At 45.4% G+C, this 23,675-nt stretch overlaps 1 protein-coding gene across 1 annotated transcript in view; it reads left to right on the top strand.

Moving 5' to 3' along the window:
• Nucleotides 1-22,531, top strand: part of LOC118831522 (coronin-7-like) — a 105,750-nt gene extending 83,219 nt beyond the window's left edge. The window contains exons 10-28 of the mRNA XM_036738891.1: nucleotides 12,097-12,151; nucleotides 13,487-13,544; nucleotides 13,697-13,842; nucleotides 14,019-14,111; nucleotides 14,455-14,583; nucleotides 14,944-15,073; nucleotides 15,697-15,872; nucleotides 16,626-16,734; nucleotides 17,029-17,115; nucleotides 17,216-17,358; nucleotides 17,596-17,700; nucleotides 17,812-17,897; nucleotides 18,852-18,993; nucleotides 19,200-19,289; nucleotides 19,755-19,871; nucleotides 20,128-20,263; nucleotides 20,904-20,995; nucleotides 21,399-21,485; nucleotides 21,684-22,531. Coding sequence (XP_036594786.1) covers nucleotides 12,097-12,151; nucleotides 13,487-13,544; nucleotides 13,697-13,842; nucleotides 14,019-14,111; nucleotides 14,455-14,583; nucleotides 14,944-15,073; nucleotides 15,697-15,872; nucleotides 16,626-16,734; nucleotides 17,029-17,115; nucleotides 17,216-17,358; nucleotides 17,596-17,700; nucleotides 17,812-17,897; nucleotides 18,852-18,993; nucleotides 19,200-19,289; nucleotides 19,755-19,871; nucleotides 20,128-20,263; nucleotides 20,904-20,995; nucleotides 21,399-21,485; nucleotides 21,684-21,689 — 1,987 coding nt within the window. The 3' untranslated portion in view covers nucleotides 21,690-22,531. The remainder of the gene's footprint in view (nucleotides 1-12,096; nucleotides 12,152-13,486; nucleotides 13,545-13,696; nucleotides 13,843-14,018; nucleotides 14,112-14,454; nucleotides 14,584-14,943; nucleotides 15,074-15,696; nucleotides 15,873-16,625; nucleotides 16,735-17,028; nucleotides 17,116-17,215; nucleotides 17,359-17,595; nucleotides 17,701-17,811; nucleotides 17,898-18,851; nucleotides 18,994-19,199; nucleotides 19,290-19,754; nucleotides 19,872-20,127; nucleotides 20,264-20,903; nucleotides 20,996-21,398; nucleotides 21,486-21,683) is intronic.
• Nucleotides 22,532-23,675: the final 1,144 nt, after the last annotated feature.

The raw sequence follows: 23,675 nt of genomic DNA, 5'->3' as shown, positions 1-23,675 counted from the left end.
CTTGGTTTCCTTTGCAGGAACATTCTCTCATGTGCCCAATGGATGGGTATACCCTAGGTAGGGCTCTAGCCTGGGCTTTCTCTCTTTTTTTTCCTCTATACTTTCTCTTTTGGCGATTTCATTATTCCCTGTAGGTTCAACTATGTAGACGACTCTCACATCTGCAGTCCTCCCCTCAACTCTCCCCAGAGCTCCAGTCCCATATCCAAGGCGTCTCAAACTCAACAGGCCCAAGACAGAACTCAGTACTTTGTCCCCCTAAACCTGCCCATCCTAACACGTGCATTTCTGTACAAGATAGAGTCATTTCCCTCTCACCCAGGTTCACAACCCAGGCGTGACTTTTCTTTGACTCTTCAGTCCTCCTTGTCCGTAGCCAATCATTTACTCAGTCTTATAGATTCTACCTCCTCAACATTTCTTGCAGCTGTCCCTTTCTCTCTAGTCATACCCAAACTGCCCAAGTCCTGGCCTCTATCACCTCTCAGTTGGACTTTGGAGGCAGCCTCCTAACAGGTCTCCCTGAATCTAGTCTTTCCCCTCCCTAATCCATTTCTCTAGACAGCTAACAAATTCGTATTTATAAAGTACGAGTCTAACCATACACTTCCCTGCTCAAGGAACCTCAGTGGCTTCCCATTGCCCTTAATAAATACAATCAGCCTTTCCCAGCCTGGCTCCAGCCTGTGTCTTCCAAGCTCATTACATATTACTCCTCCTCACACACACTGGATTCCAGCCAGACTGACCCATTCACTGCTGCCTGTAGCACGTCCTGTCTGTTACCTCTGTGCCACTGCTTTACCCACATACTCTTTCTTCTCTTTTTGACCTCTGGGAGCCTCCAGCTCCCTTCCAGCCTCCGCTCAAAGCACCACCACCCTCAAGAGGCTTTTTCACTCCCCAGCCCCCACAGTCACTAACTTAATTTCACACATCTCCTGCGCGCATATATCTGAAAACATCCTCTTGGTAGGGTGTGAGACTGGCTTGTTGTTTCTGTGTCTTCAGCACCTAGTGCAGTGTCTAGCACATAGGAAGAAGTGCTTAATAAATGCTTGTTGATCTCGACTGAAAATGCGTCCTGCTTTCCTCCCAAGTGAGCTCTTGGAGCTGTACTTGTAACACAACTAGCTATGAGTTGGTCAGAATGAATTTTGTTCATCATTGGTTTGGGGATGGAGAGCATGGCTGTATTAGATTCATTTTTCTTGAGTAAGAGATCTCAAGTATGTTTTTTATTAATTTCAGGTTACTGAAAGATCTTTCACATGATGCTGCTGTTATGGGTGAGGTTAAAAATAGCCTCGTTGTTTTTAGGTCTGGATCAGATTCCTAGGAATCATTTTAAGTAGATCTGTTGTTGCTGCTGACTCTGTGTGCTGGGAGGGTTGGTAGAGCATGACTCTTGAAACTTTTTGTTTCTGTGGCATTTAAGTCACTGCTATACTTTTTTTTTGGCCACTTGCATTGCTCTGGGCTATAAATTTGTCAAATTTATTGAAAAAAATGAATTTTTGCTTCCAAAAAGAAACTTGAAATCAGTAGAATCTTTATTTAATTTGTTGTACCTCCAGTCTAGTTGACACTAAATTGTATTTTCATGTTAGCCTTCCACAACTGTTCAGCTGAAAGATCACATCTTTGATCTTGTGACTCACAGAAATTTGGATTTTCTGTTTCTGATTATCAGGGAATTCTAAACAGCCTTCTGCAAACAATGATGACCGTGACGATAGCATTTGTATAGCGCCTACTATGTGCCAAGCCCTTTACAAATACTCTCTTATTTGATCCTCACAACAACACTGCAAGGTGGGTGCTCGTATTGTCCCCAATTTGTAGTTGAGGAAACTGAGGCAAGCAGAGGTTAATTGACTTGCCTAAGGCCACGCTGTCAGTCAGTGTCTGAGGACAGAATTGAACTCTTCCCAATTCCAGGCCCAGCTCTCTATCCTAGTCATTCTTTTAGCCTTTTTGAGTATAATGGGTTTTCTCATATATTTTGTAAAGACAATTTTAGTCCGTGCATCAGCCTACTCCCTGGATCCATTTTTACCCTGCAGACCTTTGGATGGTTTGGGCTTGGGTTTTCCCAAGTTTGGCAAAAGATACCATTCTATAGAGATAATAAGCCTTGTCTTTAATTTGCACAAGAATATTTGGCACAGTAGACACCGAGTTTGATATTGAGGCATCTGATACACCGTTCAAGGTTCCCTGGGCTTCTTTACTGTGTCAGTGTAAGGCATGAACAGCACTAGCAGTCATCACAGTGTATCATTGTGTCAAGACAAGTGTCGTCCACCTACTAGCTCAGCCAGGCCAAGTAAAAAAAATGTGTGGACCTTTTAAACTAGCCCCCCCCCCAAATCAGGATAGACATATATTCTGTGTGCATAGTTTATGGAAGGGGGGACGTCGGCTGGCTACTTTCTTTTACTCTGTCTGAATGACGTTATAAATGCCAGACGTAACTGAAGCGTTATCATTACCGTCATCTCGGGGATTTGTTAATGTCAATTCCAGCAACTCCGAGTTTGACCATTATCTTGTTTGTTACACTCGTGCCTAACAGCACCTGCCTCCCAGGCTTGTTGGGAGGTCCAGCTGAGATGATAGTTGTAAAGCATTAGCACGGTGCCTGGCACATAGGAAGAGATTAATAAATATTTATTTCCTTCCTTCCTTCCTATCTCCACATCTGTTTCTAGGAAGTCAATAGAACTTTCTTTAATCATCATGCTTCCAGTATCAGTATGGACAAATCTAATAATTTGGCTCATTTGTGGATGGTGTAAAATGTTTAGAGTGCAATTAAGCAATCAAGACAAATACTGGAGCATCTTACTTTTATGGATTATTATAACATTTCTCCCCAATAAATGGAGAAATTTACTTCATGTTTTTGGTAACAATTTGGTAACAATTCCTTTTCAGTGGTTTAGCACTTTTTGTTCTTTTAAAAATTTGTTCTCAATATGTTGTTTTTACATCCTCTTCATTTTCCAAATATATTCCTCCCCATCCCACCCCTTCCCAGTGAGCCATCCTTTGTGACAAAGGAAAAAAAAAGGTTTGTCAGTATAAACTAACCATTTAGCTACCTGGCTATCCCCTCACTGTACTACCAACACTGGCTATCATCCTCATCTCCCTGGCACCATAACCTTAGGCTCTGCTTTTGTCTGATCTTGCCCAGAACCAAGCTTCCACACCCACTTCTTGGACATCCTCACATTCTGCTGCCCCTTCCAGCTTTCCTTTATGTTGTCTTCTTCCATTAGAATATAAACTCCTTGAAGGCAGGGACTGTCTTCCTCACTTGTTTTGTTTTTATTTTTATTTATTTTTATTTTTTGCAGGGGGGAAGGCAGGGCAATTGGGGTTAAGTGACTTGCCCAAGGTCACACAGCTAGTAAGTGTGTCAAGTGTCTGCAGGTGGATTTGAACTCAGGTCCTCCTGACTCTAGGGCCCGTGCTCTACTCACTGTGCCACCTAGCTATCCCTGTCTTCCTTACTTGTAATGCTTCACATAGTGCCCGACACATAGTGAGCCCATCAACGAGGTCTAACAACACACCGTTCCAAACATAGTTCCCCATCTTCAGCATGTGTTTGTCCCCCCTCTCTCTTTCTGTATATATGTGCATATATAATAAATACATGTATAAATATACACATAACACAAACATACATATGTAATATCATCATAATGATTAGGCAGATTATTGACCTTTTGTATTTCAGAGCTCCTTATGCTTTCTTTAGCTCCCTTAAAAGAGAAGTGTTTGGGTTTTGTTTTGTTTTTTACAAAAGACAATAACATCTAAAATAACTTTGAAAATGTCGCCATTTTTCTCATACAGAAAACTTCTCTATTACACCATCACCAATTAACACCCTGCCTTCCTTTCTAAACATTTCAATTTCAGAAGTTTATTTCAATTATTCATTTTATTTTATGGTCAGACTTTTTTTTTAAAGCTATACCAGAGGAAAAAAAGAACCAAAGGAATGGGCCCTTTATTTGGCGTAGAGGGCACAGCAATGACTGACAAAAGGCAGAGACCGGGCAGGGCTGCTCGATTATTATTTTGTTTCTGTTTTATTTGCAAAGGAGAGAGAGAGTTCCAGAGCCCCTCACTGCCCTGGGTGGATGCCTGGTCCCCAAGTAACCCCCCAGTGTGATGGCTGAGCCACTGTCAGTGACAGCAGAGAGGTCATGGAGATGGGGGAGCTGCCTTAAGATGGGAGGGCAGTGGCCCCAAATGCCTCACTTCTCAGAAAAGAGAAGTGCACAGAACTTGTGGGCTTAATGTCGATCCCTGGGACAGTTTTAGACTGGATAACTAAAGAGATGGCTGGCAAATGTCCAAAACGAAATTTGGTGCTTACAAAGCAGCCAGCACAGCCTCATCAAGGATAGGTTGCACTGCACAAACCTCATTTCCTTTTTGGGATAGTGTTCCTTAAAGTAATATGGATGAGGGGAATGCTCTAAATGCCAGTTGACATCAATTTTAGCAAGGCTTTGGACACTCTTCTTCTGGAGCCGGTAGAGAGAGATGGATTAGATAGTAATATAGTCAGATGGATTCCAGAACTGGTCATGTGGTTAGGCTTCAAAGAAGAATTAATGGTTCAGGGTCACCTCGGCTGGACCATCTCCAGTGGAGCACCTGGGGACTTGAAGTGGCCCTTTGCTATTTAGCATTTTTATCAGTGATTTAGATAAAGGCTTCATCAAACTCACCGAATCTACAAAGCTGGGGGGGGGGGGAGGCGGCGGTGAGGAGAGGGGGCGGTAGCTAAAATAGTGAAGGACAGAGTCAAAATCCAAAACAAATGTTAAGATACTAGAGCACTGGGCTGAAGTTTAATAAGATAAAACTCAATAGGAATAAATGTCAGGTTTTGAGTTGGATACCAAAAAAAACCAACCTACTTCACGAGGAGAAGATGGGGGAGATGTGGGCAGGTGATGGTTGTTCTGAAGAGATCAGAGAGGCTTAGTGGATCATAAGTGTGATGGGGCAGCCAAGGAAGCTGCATCAGGAGGGGGGTGGTTTCTAGGAATAGGGCCATGGTGGTCCTGCTGTCTCTGTCCTCTGCACGCCTCACCTGGAATAGTTTAGTTCCAGTTGAGTTGCAGGTACTAAGGTTTAAGAAGGATATTGCTTGCTCAGAATATATTTGTATGCATTAGATGTAAGTTCCTTAAAGGCAGTTTTGTCTTGTTTTTGCCTCTTTTTGTATCCCCAGCACTTAGCACAGTGCCTGGCACATAGCAGGCACTTAATAAATGTTGACCAATTGACTGATTAATATGCTAGAAAGTGTCTGTAGCAGGGCAGGTGAAGCCAGGAGGGCGAAGGTCCTTGAGGCCATATCAGATAAAGATCAGGTGAAGGTATATTTAACTTGAAGGATCCAGTTTCACCATTAGGTTATTTTTTTTAAACCAAGAAACACAAAGTTTGTACCCATTTCTCCTTGTTCAGGTTTATGAGTGATCTACCTAATATTTTGTCTGTGATTTTAGGCAGTGAGGAAGGATCATGATAGTTATCAGCATTGAATTGTTTGTACTTCGTCTTTGAGGTTAAGGTCATAATTTCTGTGATCTGCACCTGGGTCAGATTCTTCTCATATACATATACATACGTGTGTGTGAATATATATATATATATATATATATATATATATATATACACACATATACACACACACACACACATATATATATACCATCTCTTTGACTTCTCCAGTAACATTTGGTCACAAGTTTGAGCAGTACAAGATTTGTATTTTGTAATTCAGTTTGAAGCAACACACAGGATTCACTGAAACTTAAAGATTATACTGGGTTTTCATTTTCTGTTGAAAAACTTTTAAGACGATCTGTTTATGAAGTTATCTCTGAAAATTAGCCAGACATCTGTCTTATCGGCACTTATGACATTCTCCATCAATTTTTCATTTTTTCTTGTAAGTGATTCCCATTTTTTTTTAATCAGTTGAGTAGGAAATCCATTACTGTAATAGTTTGTAGAAGTAAGAGCTTTAGCAGCAATGGGCCACCTGCTAGCTCCCTAGTTTAACTAATGTATTCTTTCTAACTAGCTCATCTGTTTCTATCTTTTGAAACAGTACATGTGTTAAGATACTACTCTTCCTCTCCCTTGAGGGGTGTTGGAATAATCACAGTTTCGCCTAGCTTTAAAAAAAATTACAAAGGTGGGTATTATGGAGGTTATGAGGGTTATGTAAAATACCTCAAATACGCTAATAAAGCATTTGACCAAAAAAAGAGTACATGTGTTAGATGTTGGCTTGCACTGGCAAAGCCCTGCTTGCCCAGCCCTGCTTATGGCTCTGGATGACACTGGTGTAGACAGTGATCCCTCCGCACCTCCTTACCCTAGGTGATCCTGGTTTGTGTCTTTATGTAAAAAGAGATTCTCCAAAAGGGATGTACTCGGTGTAGAGCCAGGCCTTCTTGTGGATGATGATACAGCCCTCTGGCTGACTCGCATGCCTAGGTCGCTTGCCAGGTTGCTTGATCTCCCCGCATGAGTACGCCCCCTCCTTTCCCGGCCTTACGTGGTCCTGACACTGGCAGGAAGGAAATGCGGGAAGAGTACAGGAAACCCAAAGAATTTCTGCTCTGCTACTCTGGGAAAATCAGCCAGCCTCTCTGGGCCCTGGGTTCCTCGTCACTACCATGCAGGAGCTAGGTTAAATGCCCCCTGACAGCCTGTCCCACTCCACACATCACGATCTTCTTGTCTTTTGTGATTTGCCAACATGATAGACGTAGTATCCTTCCCATTTTACAAATTAGGAAACTGAGATTCAGAGAAGTTAAATAACTTGCCCATGGCCCCGTGACTAATGAGTAGCAGGACTCAAACCCAGATCCCTTGATTCTGGTTGTGCCAAGTGAATCTGTGTGCACACATTCATTTATGTATAGAATATCTATCTGTACAAAATATAAGTGTATCATATATGTATGTTTGTATTGTATATCTATATGTAATATACTTATGTGTGTTGGGAATGAGGGGGCAATTCCAAGATAGGGGTGGAGAGAGAAAACAGGCACACAAACAGCATAAAGTATATATTGGCCTTTTTTCTAAGACCAAGGTCAGGAGGTTTCCCATAAGTCTCTCTGAGGAGATGGTGTCCCACAGCCCCTAGTTCTTAATGCCAAGCTGTACCTGGTGGGAAGCAGCCTCAGAAGGCTATGGGCAAGAGTATTGTTCCCAGAGCCGAAGGGCTATAAAGAGCCATCACAGAGCCCAGAAAGGGAAGTTGTAAATTTTAGGGGCTGTCAAGATGGCCCTGAGCCAAACTCAGAGGTAGGGAGGAGGCCCCAAGCAGAGCTCCCACAAGGTATCCCCTGAGCCTTTCCTGGGGAAGCAGAGAGGAGAAGGTTCCCAGGAGTTTGCAAACATTCTTCCTCTTCAACACCCCTATGACCTAACTGGCACCTTGCCACAGGGCACCAAGGCCCAGGGAAAGGCCATTGGAGCATTGATATATGAATGTTATGTTGCGCAGAGATACTGGAAAATACCTGAAGCAGGGGCTGTGCTGAGGCTTCAGGGAGACACAGAGTGAGCCTAAAATCTAGTCTTTGATTTTTCCCTTGTGCCTAGCCCTGTGCTAAAGAGGCCATAGGAGAAGAAGCAAGAAGAAAAGAGGGTCCTGCCCTCATGGAGCATACCCTTGATTGGGAGGAACAAGACTCAAACAAATGAAATAATGAATAATAATACACCTCTATAGTACTTTTCAGTTTGCAAATCATTTCCCTCACAACAGCCCTGTGAGCTAGGTCATACAAGCATTGTCCCTCTTTTTAGAAGAGAAAAATGAAACTCGGAGGTGGAGTAACCTGCCCTATGGACACACAGCTGCCACCCCCATAGGCACATGGCAGAAGACAGACTCAAAGCCAGGTCTTTCTAGTCCACATCCTGGGTTCTTTCCATGGTTAATACAAGACAGTGTGGAATCAAGTGCTGAGGAGAGTTGCAAACCAAGTTGTGCAAAAAGTCAGAGGAGAATGAATGGGATTTGTCAGTCAAGAAAATTAATTCTCAGGCTGTGTTGAAAAATAGAAAGTTTACAACTGGAGAGGTGGAGACCTTCCACCAGTTTCTTCAAGTGATCCTCGTATGGCATGAACTCAACAGCCCTTCCTCAACCCACCTGCCCTTTTGTGCAGGTTGCCCAGTTTATCTGTGTCCTTCCTTATATATGGTGTCAAAAACTAAACACAATACTTCAGATGTGGTCTGACCAAGGTAGAAGGCCTCCACCTCTCCTGTCTTAAACTCTCTGTTTTTCAACACAGCCTGAGAATGGTAGAATGACAAGATCTGGCTGATGTAGAATGGATATTTGGTGGTAATACTGTACATAGAAAAGGTGATGATTAATATGGGTTTATTTTATATCCTGCAACTTTGCTTATTGTTTCCATTAATTTTTAATTTGCTTTTTAGTGTTCTCGAATAGATTGTCATATAATCTGGTTTAGGTGCCTGAGTCATATTTGTATCTTAGAAGGAGTTTGTTATAGGTAGCATTTCTAGCACTGTAGCAAATAATAGTGGTGATAATAGATAGTCTAGCTTTACCCGTGATCTTACTGGAAAGGATTCTAGCCTTTCTCCATTATATATAATGTTATTTTGTGGTTTTAGATAGAAATTATATACCATATTAAATAAAGAAAGGTCCATTTATTCCTCTGCTTTATAGGATTTTTAACATAAACCTGTGTTGGAATTTTCCCAAAAGTTTTTTTTTTCTGCATTTATTGGTATAACCATGTAGTTTTTATTATTTTTGTTGTTTATGTCATTATGTTTATAGTTTTGTTTATACTACCTTCCTTGTATAAATGCAATCTGGTCCTGGTATTTTAGTCTCTTCACAAATATTCTGTCTAATATTTTAGTGTCAATATTTATTAAGGATATTGATCTATAGTTTTTTTTTCTCTGCTTTGTTTCTCCAGTTTAGTTATCTGGACTCTCTTATAGCATATAAAGAGTTTGATAGGATCCCCTTTTTTCAAATAGTTTATGTAATATTGGAATTAATTGTTTGAATGTTTGACAGAATTCATCTGTTGGCGTATCTGTTCTGGATTTAGGGGTTTTTTTGGTAGGAGGGAATGTATTTTTAGCTTTTTCAATTTCTCTTTCTCTAATTAGGTTATTTAAATTCTTTGCCTTTTTTTTAATCTGAGTATTTCACATTTTTTCTAAGTATTGTCTGTTTCATCCAAGTTTCTAGTTTTGTTGGCATATAATTAGGCATAGTTGTTTCTGATAGTTTCCTTTATTTGCAGTAAATACTCCTTTTTCATTTCTTGATATTGACAGTTTCCCTCTTTTAAAAATCAGACTGGCTATTTATCTATTTATTCCCTTTTTTTGAACTCCTAGTTTTATTTTTCAATTCAGTGGAGTTTTTTGCTTTCAGTTTTGTTAATCTCTTAATTGATTTTCAGAATTTCTAGTTTGGTGTCTAGTTGAGTTTCTAAAATTTGTTGCTTTTCCAGTCTCTTAGTTGCCTTCCCAACTTATTGATTTGTTTTTTTCTCTTTTGTTGATGAAAGTGTTTAGAAATATACATTCTTCCCTAAGGACTGCTCTGGCTGCATCCCGAAGTTTTGTATGTTGTTTCATCATTATCATTTTTTTGATGAAATCTATTACTTTTGTGCCTTGTTCTTTGGACCATTCTAACTACTACAGGATTCAGTTATTATGGGTAGGTCAAAAAACAAGCATAGAAATCATAGATATAGATTTAGGATTAAATTATTTAGCCTCCAATTGATTTTAATCCTTTCTGCAAAAGGATTTTATTTATTATTTTATTGTTTATAATTTTTGTTAAATAGTGGTCAGTAAAGGATGTGTTTAATATTTCTACTTTCCTGAATTTGTTTGTGTTTTTATGCTCTAATATGCTCATTTTTTTTTGTAAATAAAATATGCACCGCTCAGAAATGTGTAATAACTCCTTTATGTTCCCATTCAGTAATTGTCAGAGATCTATGAAATCTAAGTTTCCTAAAATTCTGTTCAAGTCTTTGACATGTCCTCACTTGTCTGGGCAATTTTGTTATTTCTTGAAATATGCTATTCAGGCTTATTTTTTGGTCATCATTTTTAGGTAGTCTGATTCTTTCATTATTTCTTCTCAACCTCTTTTTCTAGGTCAGTTGTTTTTGATGGTATATAGCTTACATTTTCTTCAGTCTTTTGATCTTGTTTTAATATTTATTTTGTCTCATAGAATCATTGCTTTCTGTTTGACCCATCCTAATTTTTAGGGAACCTGTTTCTTGGATAAAGTTTACCACTTTCTGTTCTAAGCTATTAATTCTCCTTCCCATCTTTTTCATCACACCTATCATTTCATTTAAAATTACATTTTCTATCTCTTGCTTCATTTAATCTAGGCCCCCCGCTAGTCTTTGTAGCCAAGCCAATCTTTTCTCTGACTCACTACCTGAACTTACTGTAGTGTTTCTCTCTTCTTCTGGATTTACCTCTGGGTATCTCCAAGTCCATGATATTTCTTCATCGTGTTTGGCATTTTATTCTGTTTAATCCTATCTCCAGCCTTAGTTTCTAAGTTGGGACTTTGTGCTTAAGTCAGACTCTGATCTCTCCCATGCTCTTACATAGAAGTAGGAGGGCACTACTTGATTTTGGATGTGGTGGCTAAGATCAGGTCTTACCCTCTGCAGGAATCCCTGGGTTTGAGTTTAGTCTCCTGGTGGCCTAACTTAGATTTTGACCTGAGCCCCTTTTCTGTCACCTTCTCCAGTTGCAGAGCTGGCTCCATCTTTCAGTGTAACCCGGACAGGTTCTTAACCAGATTCTGCAAGACTCCTAGTGATTTGCTTTCCTGGCCCAATCCTGCTGTAGCTTATCCTGTGGTTCTGGTGTAGGCAGTGGGCTGGCCTTGTCCCCTGCTGTGGCTCAGGGAGAGGCTGCCTGTGTCCCTGCTGTGGCTCCAGACTGCTTGTCTTCCCCCTACCCTGGGCTGTTTTTGCTCAGAACCTCGGCAGGTTTCTGACCGTTTTCTTGTGCAATCCTGGCCTGGATGAAGGAGCTTTATAACTGTTCCTTTTTTGGTTTTATTTCTCATTGTTCTGCCACATTTTAGAGCTTTATTGGAGGCTTGTTCTGTTTTGTTTTGCAGGAGTGGGGGTAGGGAGATATGCACTCCCAAGTATTTTCATGATGCCAATTTAGCTGGAATTCTAGAGGATGTGTCTGGGAGAAAAATGGGAGATCAAATTTGATAGAGCAATAATTCCAGCTAACTCAACACTCCAAATCTCGGCAGCCCCAGAGGTCTTTCTCCTGGGGTTGGAGAACGTACGTCCTGTTTGACTGTCGTCCCCCTGACAAGACCAAATCGCTTGTGCCTGTTATTCTAAGGAGCCTTAACTCCAGCAGGGCTCAGCTAGAGGCAGAGAAGAATTAGTAGCTTGGGGACAGATTTTGCCCACTACCAAGCCCGTTCATTTATTCACTAAACATTTTTGTAAATCCCTACTCCTTGCAAATTAGTCGAGTGGAGGATATAGACCCTCTGACACTTATTAACCTAGTTGCCCAGGAAAAGTCATGACTTCTTTGTGCCTCAGGGCACTCTCTAGGGATTACAGTTTGCATTTGTGGAAGGAATTGCCACATCTGAAGTCCCCCATATTGATAAAATAGCAGGTCCTTCCTATTTATGTGTGCACAATGTATTATGCTTTGTGCTAGGGAAGATAAAAGATGAATAAGGTATGATCTCTGCCCTAAGATGACCTTATACTGTAGTAGAGGAATACATACGCGCGCGCACACACACACACACACACACACACACACACACACACACACACGCATGCACATGCACACGCACACACCGAATGCATATGGTATGTTGACCCATGGAAAATAGTACTCTGGCTGACTCCAGGGAGTTCCTTCCTCCCTTGAGGGGACCTTGAGAGAGTCCTGCTTCTCGGTGATTATGCCTTTTTGTTTTTACAGGTCTCTCATCCCACTGCTAGATGCTGACTCTGGGCTCCTAATCCTAGGTGGAAAGGTGAGTGAGAATCATAGATTCTCAAGGTCAAAAGGCACCTTAGAATTCATTTGCTGAAAATCCTATGATGATAAGGACAAACAGCATGTCAAAGAGGCTTGACTTGAGTGAAAGGTTACATGTCAAAGAAGATAATACCGACCGCTGGTTTTCCAATCAACCAACATTTATTAAGCACCTACTATGTGCCTGGCATTGTGCCAAGCACTAGGGATACAAAAAGAGGCAAAAGACAACCCATGCCCTCAAGGAACTTACAATCTAATGGAGACAACATATAAACAAATATATACAAAGCAAGAGCAAAGAGGATAAAAGGAATTAACAGAAAGAAGGCACATGCATTGAAGAAGTCTTTCAGTAAAAGATTTTAAATTGGGATTTGAAGCTAGGGAGGTTAGTAGGGAGAATGGAGGAGGGGAGCATTCCAGGCATAGAGGACAGCCAGAGAAAATTCCTGGAGCCAAGAGATGGAGTTTCTTGTTCATGAGGCCAGTGTCCCTGGGTGGAAGGGCACGTGTTGAGGAGTAAAGTGTAAGAAGACTGGAACGGTAAGAGGTGGCTAGGTCATAAGGGACTTCAAATGACAAACAGAGCGTTTTGTATTTGCTCCTGGACTTTGTTGAGTAGCAGCGTGACACAGACCTGAGCTTTAGAAAGATCGTTTTAGTAGTTTAACGGAAGACGGATTGGAGTGGAGAGAGGCCTGAGGCAGGCAGACATCCAGGTGGGAGGTGATGGCAGGGTCAGAGGAGGGGGCTTATTCCAGTGATGTTGCCGAGATAAACTGGTAGGCTTTGACAAATGCTTGGATATGGGGAGTGAGATATAGTGAGGAATCCAGGTTGATTCCTAGGTCGTGAGCCTGAGGGCCTTAGAGAACGGCAGCGGCCTCTACAGTAAAAGAAAAGGAGAGGGTTTGGAGGGAAAGGTGATCAGTGTTATTTTGGATACATTGAGTTTGAAATGACTACTGGACATCGAGTCCTGATGTCTGAAAGGCAGTTGGAGATGCAAGATTAGAATTAGCAGCAGGATCAGAGGGCTTGAGAATCATTAGCATAGAGATAGTAATTAAATCCATCCCAGACCAAATGCGTTGGCCCTCAACGTGTCTTCTGACCCTGACTAGGAATGATCACTTCCCTTTCATGCCTACACACGGCCTAGACGGCCCAAAGGGCTCTCCCTATCACTTAGGATTCTGGGGGCCTCCACTGAGGTTTCTGGCCCATAAAACCCTTTGGGAGGTATTATGGGCCAGAACGAGTGGTTAGCTGGGAAGGTGAAGGACTAAGAGGCAAAGGAGTCAGGAGCCACGGGGCTATGTTGCAGGGTGAGAATCTGATATACTGCTATGAAGTGTCACTGCAACAGGCCACATTGACCCAAGGTAAGTGCCCTTCCCCTTGAGTCTTTCTCCCTTTCCCACTCTGCCCCACGTTTGCTTCCCTTCCCTGCTCCTGACTTTTAGTCTCTTCCTACCTTGATCTCCCTTCCCATACCCCTGGTTGAGACCATGACCCATGCCTGGGCACCTTCCAGTGAACCAGTGTGTCCTGGAGCCCAAGTGCCGGGGAATGGCCCTGGTACCTCGTCGGGCACTGGCTGTGCTGGACTGTGAGGTGCTTCGGGTGCTGCAGCTCAGCGAGAGTGCCATCATACCCATCAGCTATGTTGTGCCCCGAAAGGTAAGAAGGTCTAAGGCTGGATTATGCCCCTCACACTTCTCCATTGGGAATAGATGGGAATAGGGGAGACCTCTTATTGGGAACTGGGAGAAAGAATTCCCTGGGGTCAGTAGGCAGAAACAGGTTGGAACATTAGTCTGAAATTTCAATGGCCGAATGCTCATTTGTCCTGCCAGTCCGTAGAATTCCATGAAGACTTGTTTTCTGATGCTGTGGGCAGTGTGCCTGCCACCAGTGCCCAGGGCTGGTGGGCTGGAGACAATCAGCAGGTGAGCTCTTAGCTCAGGTTGAGACGCTTTGGCTCTTTCAGACACAATCTTGCCCCCTCCTACCTTTTACCCCTTTCCATTCTTCCCTTTCTAGGAAATGGGGAAGCACCTGAGTGGGCATTCCTGGGCATGAATGCATGCCTGTTTAAAGGGACTGGGGAGGAGAGCTTTTATTTTGATCCCACAGCCAGTGCTTTTTTCTGTGAGCCAGCCACATGGTAGAGCCTCATGCTCTGCATCATTCTGGAACTCTGGTCTTGATACCCACCCTCCCCACCCCCTGCTGCTGCCTTCCCTTCCCGGGCCCAGCCCCTGATTTTACTCTCTGGGACCCTTTACACAGGTCCAGAGGGTCAGTCTGAATCCTGCCCACCGGCCTCATGCTAGCTTCACTTCCTGCCTGGTGCCCACAGAACTCTCTTCTACTGCCACCCAGCTTCAGGAGGTGCCAATGAGTGACACAGACCCAAGTGTAAGTGCTACTAACTTTCCATCACTGGGCCCCAGAACATGGAATGGACAATTGAAAAAGACAGGACCTGGCCCTTAACCAAATAGTCAGGGGCCAAGGGACAAGTTGTGTCTGAAATCCTGAGAGGAGGGTCTGGGTAGAGCCCAAGGCCTAGGCCAGGAGTGCAAGACTCCAGAGCTCTTTCTGGTTTGCCTCCATGTTCACTAACACTGCGCCTGGGCAGGATTTGAGCAGACTGAGGGCTGATCCATTCTGAACAGGTAATGAGATACCCCTGTTTTTCACCTGCAGGGGTGAAGGAAGGAATGTCTGAGAAGCTAGCAGCCCTCTGACCCTAGCTTGTTTTCCTCTTCCCTCTAGGAGGGCAGCTTCTCCTCCCCACCCAGCTCTCTCACCTCACCCTCCACCCCCTCTAGTGTGGGCCGATCTCTCTCTAGCACCAGTGGCATTGGCACCAGCCCCTCCCAGAGGTCACTGCAGAGCCTCCTGGGTAAGTTGGAACTGGGAAACACTGACAGCTCCCTGGGCCTCACACAGAGCAATAAAGGAGTGTTAGAAGATTATCTTCAAGCCCTTTAGAACTGAGCCATACATCTGTGATGGGGCTATGTCACCCCAGGAGGGCACCATGGACATTGACTCCCCACTGCCCAGCCACCTATCCTGCAGGCATCCCTTCCTTGGCCATGCTGTTCTTGTGGGATGTGGAAAGTCAGCTTGCCTGGCCAATGAGCTCTGGGCAAGCAGCCCATTGTAATATCTTCCAAGGTGTTTTTAGATCTGTTTTCTCATTTATTCCTCACGACATCTCTTTGAAGGGAGAGAGATACAACAGGTAGTATTCCCTCACTTGACAGAAGAAGAAACCGAAACTCAGAAAGTGAACCATTTCGGTCCAAGGTGACACAAGGTAGTGACTCAGACTTCTGGGGCTTTATTCCATTGTTCATTCCAGACCAAGCTCAGAGGTACCGAAGAAAAAGATCCCCACCTGGGAGGCCTAGGGTAGAAGGGCTGTTCCAAGAGGATGCATTGTATTTGTTGAAATACCTCTTAATATGTTTCTTTATACCCCCTTGCTGTCCTCCCAATTCTTCTTCCCCTTTCCCTTAGGCCCTAGCTCCAAGTTCCGCCATGCCCAGGGTACTGTGCTCCATCGTGATACCCACATCACCAACCTCAAGGGACTCAACCTTACCACACCTGGGGAGAGTGATGGGTTCTGTGCCAATCGCCTCCATGTTGCTGTGCCTCTGCTGAGCACAGGTGGGCAGGTGGCTATTCTGGAGGTGAGGAACCAACTGACTTCAGTTTCCTTATTCCTTGATGCTTAGCTTCCCTTCATCTCTCTCCAGCTGACCACGTAGGGTCCTAGAGCCAGTTGCAGGGCAAATCCCTGGGGTAAGAACCAGTCCCAGGCAGGAGTAGAAAGTGGGAAGGCTTAATCTTCAATGTCCAACCCTCTACTCCATTCCCTGCCCATCTTCCCACCACCTCATACACACACATACAGCTCCCTCTGCTCCCTGTCCCCCACATGCCTAGGGCCTCTCAAACTCGATCTCACCAAACCTCACAGTGACTCCCGGCTCGGTAGCAGCAGGAGATGAGGCGTTACTCACCAATGGTGATTCTTGCAAATGCCTTGACCAGCCAAGGTGTCATCCTTCCCAGAGAACAATGATGCTTTACTGCAGTCACAGTAATTGGGGGGATCTTTCAGTGTCCCTTAGATATGCCCCTTGACTGCTAGATCGCTGTCCTGCCTATTGTGCCTTTGGGAAGTAACAAGCAATCGTACCTTGTGCCAACCTCCCTGGATATCATAGTTGGGGAAATTGGAGAACCATAAGTGGGGCATGGACAGTGGGTAGAGAACTTGAGCCACCTGTGTGATTGAGAGGATCCCATCCCAGCTCAGCTCTAGGCAGGGGCCTAAACATGCTTGCTTGGCTGTTGACACTGTGGGTTCAGGGTTGGAAGGTGCCTTTCTTCTGCCTGGCACTTATGGGCCCTGGGACATGGAGCACCTCATATTCCAGCTGCGAAAACCTGGCCGTCTGCCCGATACTGCACTGCCCACGCTACAGAACGGGGTGCCTGTCACTGACCTCACCTGGGATCCATTTGACCTGTACCGCCTCGCTGTGGGTAAGGGAGGGTGGGGGCTCCATCTCGAGCTCATCAGGCAGACATTGCCCCTTGGGGCTGATTCTCTCTTTTCCCCTGTCTGTAATGACCTCCCTAGCCACCCTCTGAGCTAGCTTCTTTCTCTGCACTGGGCTTGATATGCCACAGCTGAATCCCTGGACCCCTCTCTTCCTCCGCTATGGCCAGTTTAGATCAAGAAGCTTTTCTGTGGGTAATAGGACAGAGTATGGAAGCTCAGGAGCATCTGGGAAGGGGAATGGGGTTTCCGACTGGATGACCCACTCCTGTCCACAGCTGGGGAAGATGCCCGGATACGGCTATGGAGGGTACCCCCTGAAGGACTGCAGGAGGTTCTGACAACACCTGAGGCCATACTAACAGGTGAGACAAGGAAGATGGAGGGAGGTGTGAGATGAGGAGGATGGAGGGCAGAAGGCAGGGTGCCTTAATCACATGATCCTGCTTCCCTAACCTCCCCCAGGCCATACAGAGAAGATCTACTCCCTGCGCTTCCACCCATTGGCATCTGATGTGTTGGCCTCCTCTTCCTATGACTTGAGTGTGCGGATCTGGGACCTGCAGGCAGGGATGGAGAAGATAAGGCTGCAGGGTCATAGGGACCAGGTGGGAAGAGGTCAAAGCATCAGACTGTTAAGTGGGGGGGTGGGGATGATAAAGCTTGGGAAAATGAGACACTGGGGTAACTTGTTTAATCCTCACATGATCCTAGTTGGGTAAAAGCAAGGGACAGCACAGAAGTTCTAGGTGGGGCAGAGTCAGACCGCCAGGGTCTGGAATGTTGGTTTGGGATGCCCAAAGGAGCAAGACCAAGGCTGTACTTCATCCCTGTGCCTCTTCCAGATCTTCAGCATGGCTTGGAGCCCTGATGGGCAACTCTTGGCAACAGTGTGCAAAGATGGGAAGGTTCGGATCTTTGATCCCCGGCGTAGCCCAGAACCTATCCAGGTGAGGGGACATTAGGGCTTGGGCAGGACAGAGAGGTCATTGGTCCCACCCATGTCCTGTCATGAACAACTCAAGCCAACTGGATCACACTAGTTATACTCTACCTTACAGGAGGGTCCTGGCCCTGAAGGAGGTCGAGGAGCTCGTGTGGTCTGGGTGTGTGATGGCCGGTGTCTGCTGGTGTCTGGTTTTGACAGGTGAAGCATCCCATTATTTTCTAGAACTTGCAACTTCCCCCAAACCATTCTTTTGAAAAACCATCTCCTAGGTACTAAATCAATCCCTACTGAGGCTTTCAGCCCCCAAGTCCTCCTAGTTCTGATCATATTCATTCAAGAAAAATTGATTAAGTACCTATTAGGTGTTAGCCACAATGGTTGGCATTGGGGAAGCCATACAGATAAGTAAATAAGACAAAGCCCATGGAGTTACAACGCAGCACAAGAGATAAAGCATGTACACACTGCAGTATAAAACAGTTATTTGATAAGCGCTGTGGAATTGGCCAGATGAAGTGCTAAGAGAGGACAGGAGAATGTCTGCAAGGAGCTAACGTGAGCTGGGCATTGAAGAACAGGCAGGGATGGGGGACTGGCCCTCCAAGTACAGAGAAAAGCTTGAGCTTGGAGTCGTGTATACTCAGAAAATGGTGAGCAGTCTAGATTGATCGGCAAATATGGGACATAAAGAGGATTCATGGGAGATGAGGCTGGCAAAGTAAACATTGGGAGCACATTGTAGAAGGAAATGCCAAATGAAGGAATTTGAATTTTATTTTTTAGGCAACAGGGAGTCACTGAACGTTTTTGAGCAAAAGGGTAAGGTTAGATTAGATGGTCCGTAAGGTGCCTTCCAGGACTCACATTCTATAATTTTAAAATCTTTAAGAGTTGTTTTTTAAGGATAATGAATATGCTAGCATCATACTGAATGGATTAGAAAGTTTAAGGAAAACTAGTTTAAAAATTACTGTAAGAATTGAGGGCCTGAGACTAATTTGGGGGCAGTGGGAATTTTGGAATGGATGCATTCTAAAGGCACTGGAAAGGAAGAATAGTTCTCAAACCAAAGCGTCCTATACCCATGCTGCCCCTCTGAACTCCATTTCTGTTCTTCAAGTTCTGAGGCCCTTTTCACGGTTACCCTTGCAGTCGGAGTGAGCGCCAGCTTCTCTTGTATGGGGCAGGATCGTTGGCTGGGGGCCCACTGGCTGTGCTGGGCCTTGATGTGGCACCTTCCACCCTCCTACCCAACTATGATCCAGACACTGGCCTTGTCCTTCTCACCGGCAAGGTCAGTCTGGGGTCTGGCATGTGCACATGGGCTGGAGTGGTACTGGGTGTGCTCTTTGGACTGAGAAAGATGGTTCACAGGAGGGTAGCAGGACTGGAATGGGGAGATCTGGGCTGGATGCCCCGGTGGGCCCTTGGGGTGGTTTAACCTGGGTCAGGCTGGGAAGAGATGGCTGCAGCATTTTCTCAGTTCCCTCCTACTACCAGGGTGACACACGAGTATTTGTGTATGAACTACTCCCAGAGGTTCCCTTCTTCCTGGAGTGCAACAGCTTCACCTCATCTGATCCCCATAAGGTAAAGGTCCTCCATTTCCATTCTGCTCTGGGCATCCCCAGTCCCTTTTCCCATCCCTAGGTGATGCAGCCACTTCTGGGCTGTGCTTCGAGGCCCCTGTTTCCTGGAATGAAGTGGATCCACTCTACTTCATGACCCAATGCTGCCCTCACAGGGGGACATTAACCTTGTCAGCCACTAGAAGGCACGTGGCCCTGGATCAAAGAGCTGATAGCAGGGAGACCCTGCCCTCTAGTGGTCACTCAAGAAGTGGGTTCTGCCCTGGAAGAGCCAGGGAGCAGGTGTTGATCTCTGCAGAAGAGGAAACTGGTTGGTTAAGTCAAGTTGATGCCCGGCTAGTGGCTGACTTGTTCCCAGAGCCTACTGGAAGGAGGCCTGCTACTTCTGATGGGTAGGGAAGCACTAGACAGCCTGGCTTGCTCTGTCCTGAGCTCTAACCCTGCCTCTCCTTCCCACCCCACCCAGGGCTTTGCTTTCTTACCCAAGACGGAATGTGAGGTACAACAGGTGGAGTTTGCCCGGGGCCTTCGACTCCGTCAGACTTCCCTAGAACCAGTTGCTTTCCGACTTCCCAGGGTCCGGGTGAGTTGGGAAGCAAACCCAATCACGGAAAACTACCACCTCGTCAGGAAAGACCTACTTACTGCCCCACCCCAGCCAAAAATGCTTATCTCACCAGATGCCTTGGGATCATGGGGATTCCCTCAGCTGCCACCCTCACCAGACTAGAGGGGAAGGAGCCTGGACCCCTCAAGTTGCCCACAGCAAACATAGCCTCCTGTAGCTATCTATGCCTTTGGCAAAACAGACAGTATCTCAGTGTCACTACTCCCTACAGAAAGAGTTCTTCCAGGATGACGTATACCCAGAGACTGCTGTATGCTGGGAGCCTGCACTCAGTGCTGCTGCCTGGCTGGGGGGTGCCAACGGACAGCACCGCCGCCTCAACCTCCAGCCCCCAGGAATGACCCCAGGTAGGATGAAGGGCCAGAAGAGCTAGAAGGTTTGGGGCCAAGAAGGGGGGAAAGAGCCTCAAGAACGGTGGAGGAGGAGGGCGGAGGATGCATTTGACTTGGGGAGCCCCGGGGCAGAAGAAATGACCAAAAAGGCTCAGGATGAAATGAGTGGGCAGGGGGTTAATGAGATGGGCTGTTCCAAGAGCCTGTAGAAGGTGGGGCTCATTCCTGTTGAGCATAGGAAAGGAGCCAGTCTCCTGGACATACAGGACATATACCGACACTGTTGTTCTGCACACCTTTTTGTGTTTCCACGCATGTGTTCTGACTCTCTGACTAGTCTGTAAGATCTTGGAGGTGTCATATTTATTTTCATGCCCCCACAGTGTTTCCTACACATCAGAGCTTAAATGATTACTATTGCTTCTGTCCATACACAGCTGTTCTTGCCATAGGGCAAGCTAGTGCAGCATGAGGAGAGCCGGCTCACCCACCAGAGAATGAAACGGTCAAAGAGAGACCACCTGGTCCCACAATGGCTATTTCCTCCAATTCCATAGTCCAATGCAATAAAGGTTTATTAAATACTCTACTATAAGTTAGTAAGGGGATAAAAAAACCAAACCAGCAGGCTATAACACAGTTTTTACATCCACAGTGAGTGAGGCCCCCAGAGAAGCTCCAACACGGCGGACCTTGCCCTCATCTGTCTATCTTGAAGAGAAGTCGGATGAGCAGAAGAAAGAAGAGGTGGGACTGGTGGCCCAGATAGGGGTCAACACAATTGGGCATCACCAAGAAACAGAAGACCCCATCAGCGACCCCCATAGAGGCAAAGTGTGAATCAAAGCCAGTTGTTGGCAATTGTCCCTTCAAAACACCTCCCACCTGACTCTCCAGACTAGGCTGAATGTTGATTCACATTGAAATCTGGAGGAAAGGCAACAGAGTCTATGCCCTTCTCAGCCACCAACTCCTGACTGCTTCTGGTCCTGCCCCAAGCTATTTCTGACTTTTTAACCTTTGGTTTACAGAAATGGTCTGTTACCCACTGTCTAGTCTTCCTTCTCTGAACTGGAGGAGGTGTTGGGGAGTCCCTGTTGGGGCTGAATTTTTCCTCATACTTCCCTCCCTCCTTTTATTTTTTCCTCAGCTGCTAAGTGCCATGGTAGCAAAGTTGGGTAACCGGGAGGACCCCCTCCCCCAAGATTCTTTTGAGGGAGTGGACGAGGATGAATGGGTAAGAAGTTGGGCAAGGGATGGGGGTGGAGGGGCCTCCATGACACAGGCATAGCGCACCTGGCTCTCAGCCCTAATGAGTCCTGGTTTACCTTCTGCTCTCTTGCTCCTCCTCCTCCCTCCTCCAAATTATTTTCTTTCTTCCCCCATTCCCTTACATCATCTTTTATCTCTCACACCTGGGTTCTTCTTTTTCCAGGACTAGTCCACTCTTTCAGCCACACCCACAGCTGCCTCTCCTCTGGAGCTGCCTGGCCACTGAGCCCTTCCTTGCCTGCTCTGAGCCCCGTTCTTGAGCTGGAAGATGTCTCTCCAAGCTTTGGTGCTGCTGCTGACCTATGCGGCGGCTCCACAGCTGACAGGACCCCATCTCTTTATCCCAGGAACCTCCAGACTAACATCTTTGGGATCTTAGTGTTATCGACTAGCAGCCCCTCCCAAGCCACAGCATCTCTGGAGTGTCCTGGCTCCAGCTTTCTCTGAGGTCTCAAAGCCCTGTGGGGTAGGCTGCAGTAGGAACACTCCAAGTGGGGTCTTAATTGGCCCAATCCTGTTTCTCTCTCCTGGGACCAGTTGTTCTTTTCTGCTGCATATTGTGGTCAGAAGCTGAGGAAGGGACATTGGTTAGCACTGCCCCGGGCTTGCTACCTGGCTGTCCCTACTATACGTGGTACCACTTGCCCTGTAACTATATAGGTTACTGCCTTGTTCTTGAGAGCTTTGCCTGCTCCTTCCAGAAACAACGGTTCCTCCTCCAGCTACTCTCCTGTTCTTTATACCTTAGGGGTTAAGCCTTGCCTCCTACTTTTCTTTTTCCATATTACCTTTCTCCCTGTTGTCTTCCTCTGTTACAGTAGGATCCTCAAAGGGGCTGGATCCCCCTGTAGTCAGCAATCCTACTAGACTTCCTATTTGCTTTCTCCCTCCAAACCTGAGACAGTGAGAAAAGGGTGAAAACAGGGCCCAGAGAACTAAAAAAGTGAGCCTCACCAATGAGGGGTTTATGAATTTATCAATGCCTCAGCCATTAAACTTTTCTAAACAAGACCCCTCACTCGCCTCCTGTGCTGATTATACCTGCTGCTGCTCTGGGGAAACTTTGCTTCCACTACTACAGGCTTCACCTTATCAAGACTAACCTTACTTATGGATAAGTAACTGCCTAGTTGATGATTTAAGGGTCCTAAAATAGGGTGTGGGCCTTCCTAACCCATATCTGAATTCCCTGCCATGGCTCTCAGAATCTCCAGGAAAGGGAAAGGGGCATACAAAGAACAAGAGGAGAGCCAGCAGAACCCAGGAAGATGGAGGGATACATTTTTTAAGTTTATAAATTTTAAGAAAGAACCTTTGGAAGTAAGTTTTCTATATTGATAAAAGATCTGTTGCAGACTGGCAGTTGGGAAACACTGATAAAGTGACAAGTGACACAAGACATAGAGAAACCTTTGCTCACATACGACCACTTTCAACCACACGCTTATGAAACACCTATTACTTAAGAAGCCATGAGAAACACTCCTTGGGAGATGCTACTTTTCCTCTGAAAAGAACAGTGGGGCCAGTCAGGAGCTCCTTTGCACATGGAAAATAAGAGTTATGCTGGGAACCTATTATTCTCAGAGTCAAAACATTGCAGATATGAAACCACAGAGGTTACTTAGTACAGCCAGCAGCTAAACAAAACCCTACTCTATAAAACACGTGTCCAACTAGCCTTTGCTTGAAGACCACTGATGAGAGATGGAAGTGCACATTACTTTCCGAGATAGCCCAGGCAACTTCTGGACAGCTCTAATTCTTAGGGAACTTTCCTTACCTCAAGCTGCAGTCTACATGTCTGCCTTTTTTGGCCATGCAGAACAAATCTAATCAGTCTTCCACATGACAGTCCTCTAAATTCTCAAAGACAGCTGTCATGTTCCTCCTTCACACCCTCTCCATCTCCTCCAAGTCTGCTCTTTTCCATACTAACCATCTTTGGTATTTTCAGTCAATTTCAGGTGCCGTCCCTCTGATCAATACTCAAATGAATATGTAGCTCATCAATTTGGAAGTTCCCTCTAACAATGTAGTTTAAACCCAACCATGCTTGCCCATCCTGTGCGATTTGTCTGCGTTCTCTCATAAGTTTTCCAAGGGAAGTTCACCCAACCTGCTGGATGGTTTCTCCTGACACCACAAACGTCCC

Source organism: Trichosurus vulpecula, chromosome 9 (assembly GCF_011100635.1).
Source record: "Trichosurus vulpecula isolate mTriVul1 chromosome 9, mTriVul1.pri, whole genome shotgun sequence".
NCBI lineage: Eukaryota > Metazoa > Chordata > Mammalia > Diprotodontia > Phalangeridae > Trichosurus > Trichosurus vulpecula.
Note: the sequence above shows the minus strand (reverse complement) of the source record. Positions and strands in the feature narration are given on the sequence as shown.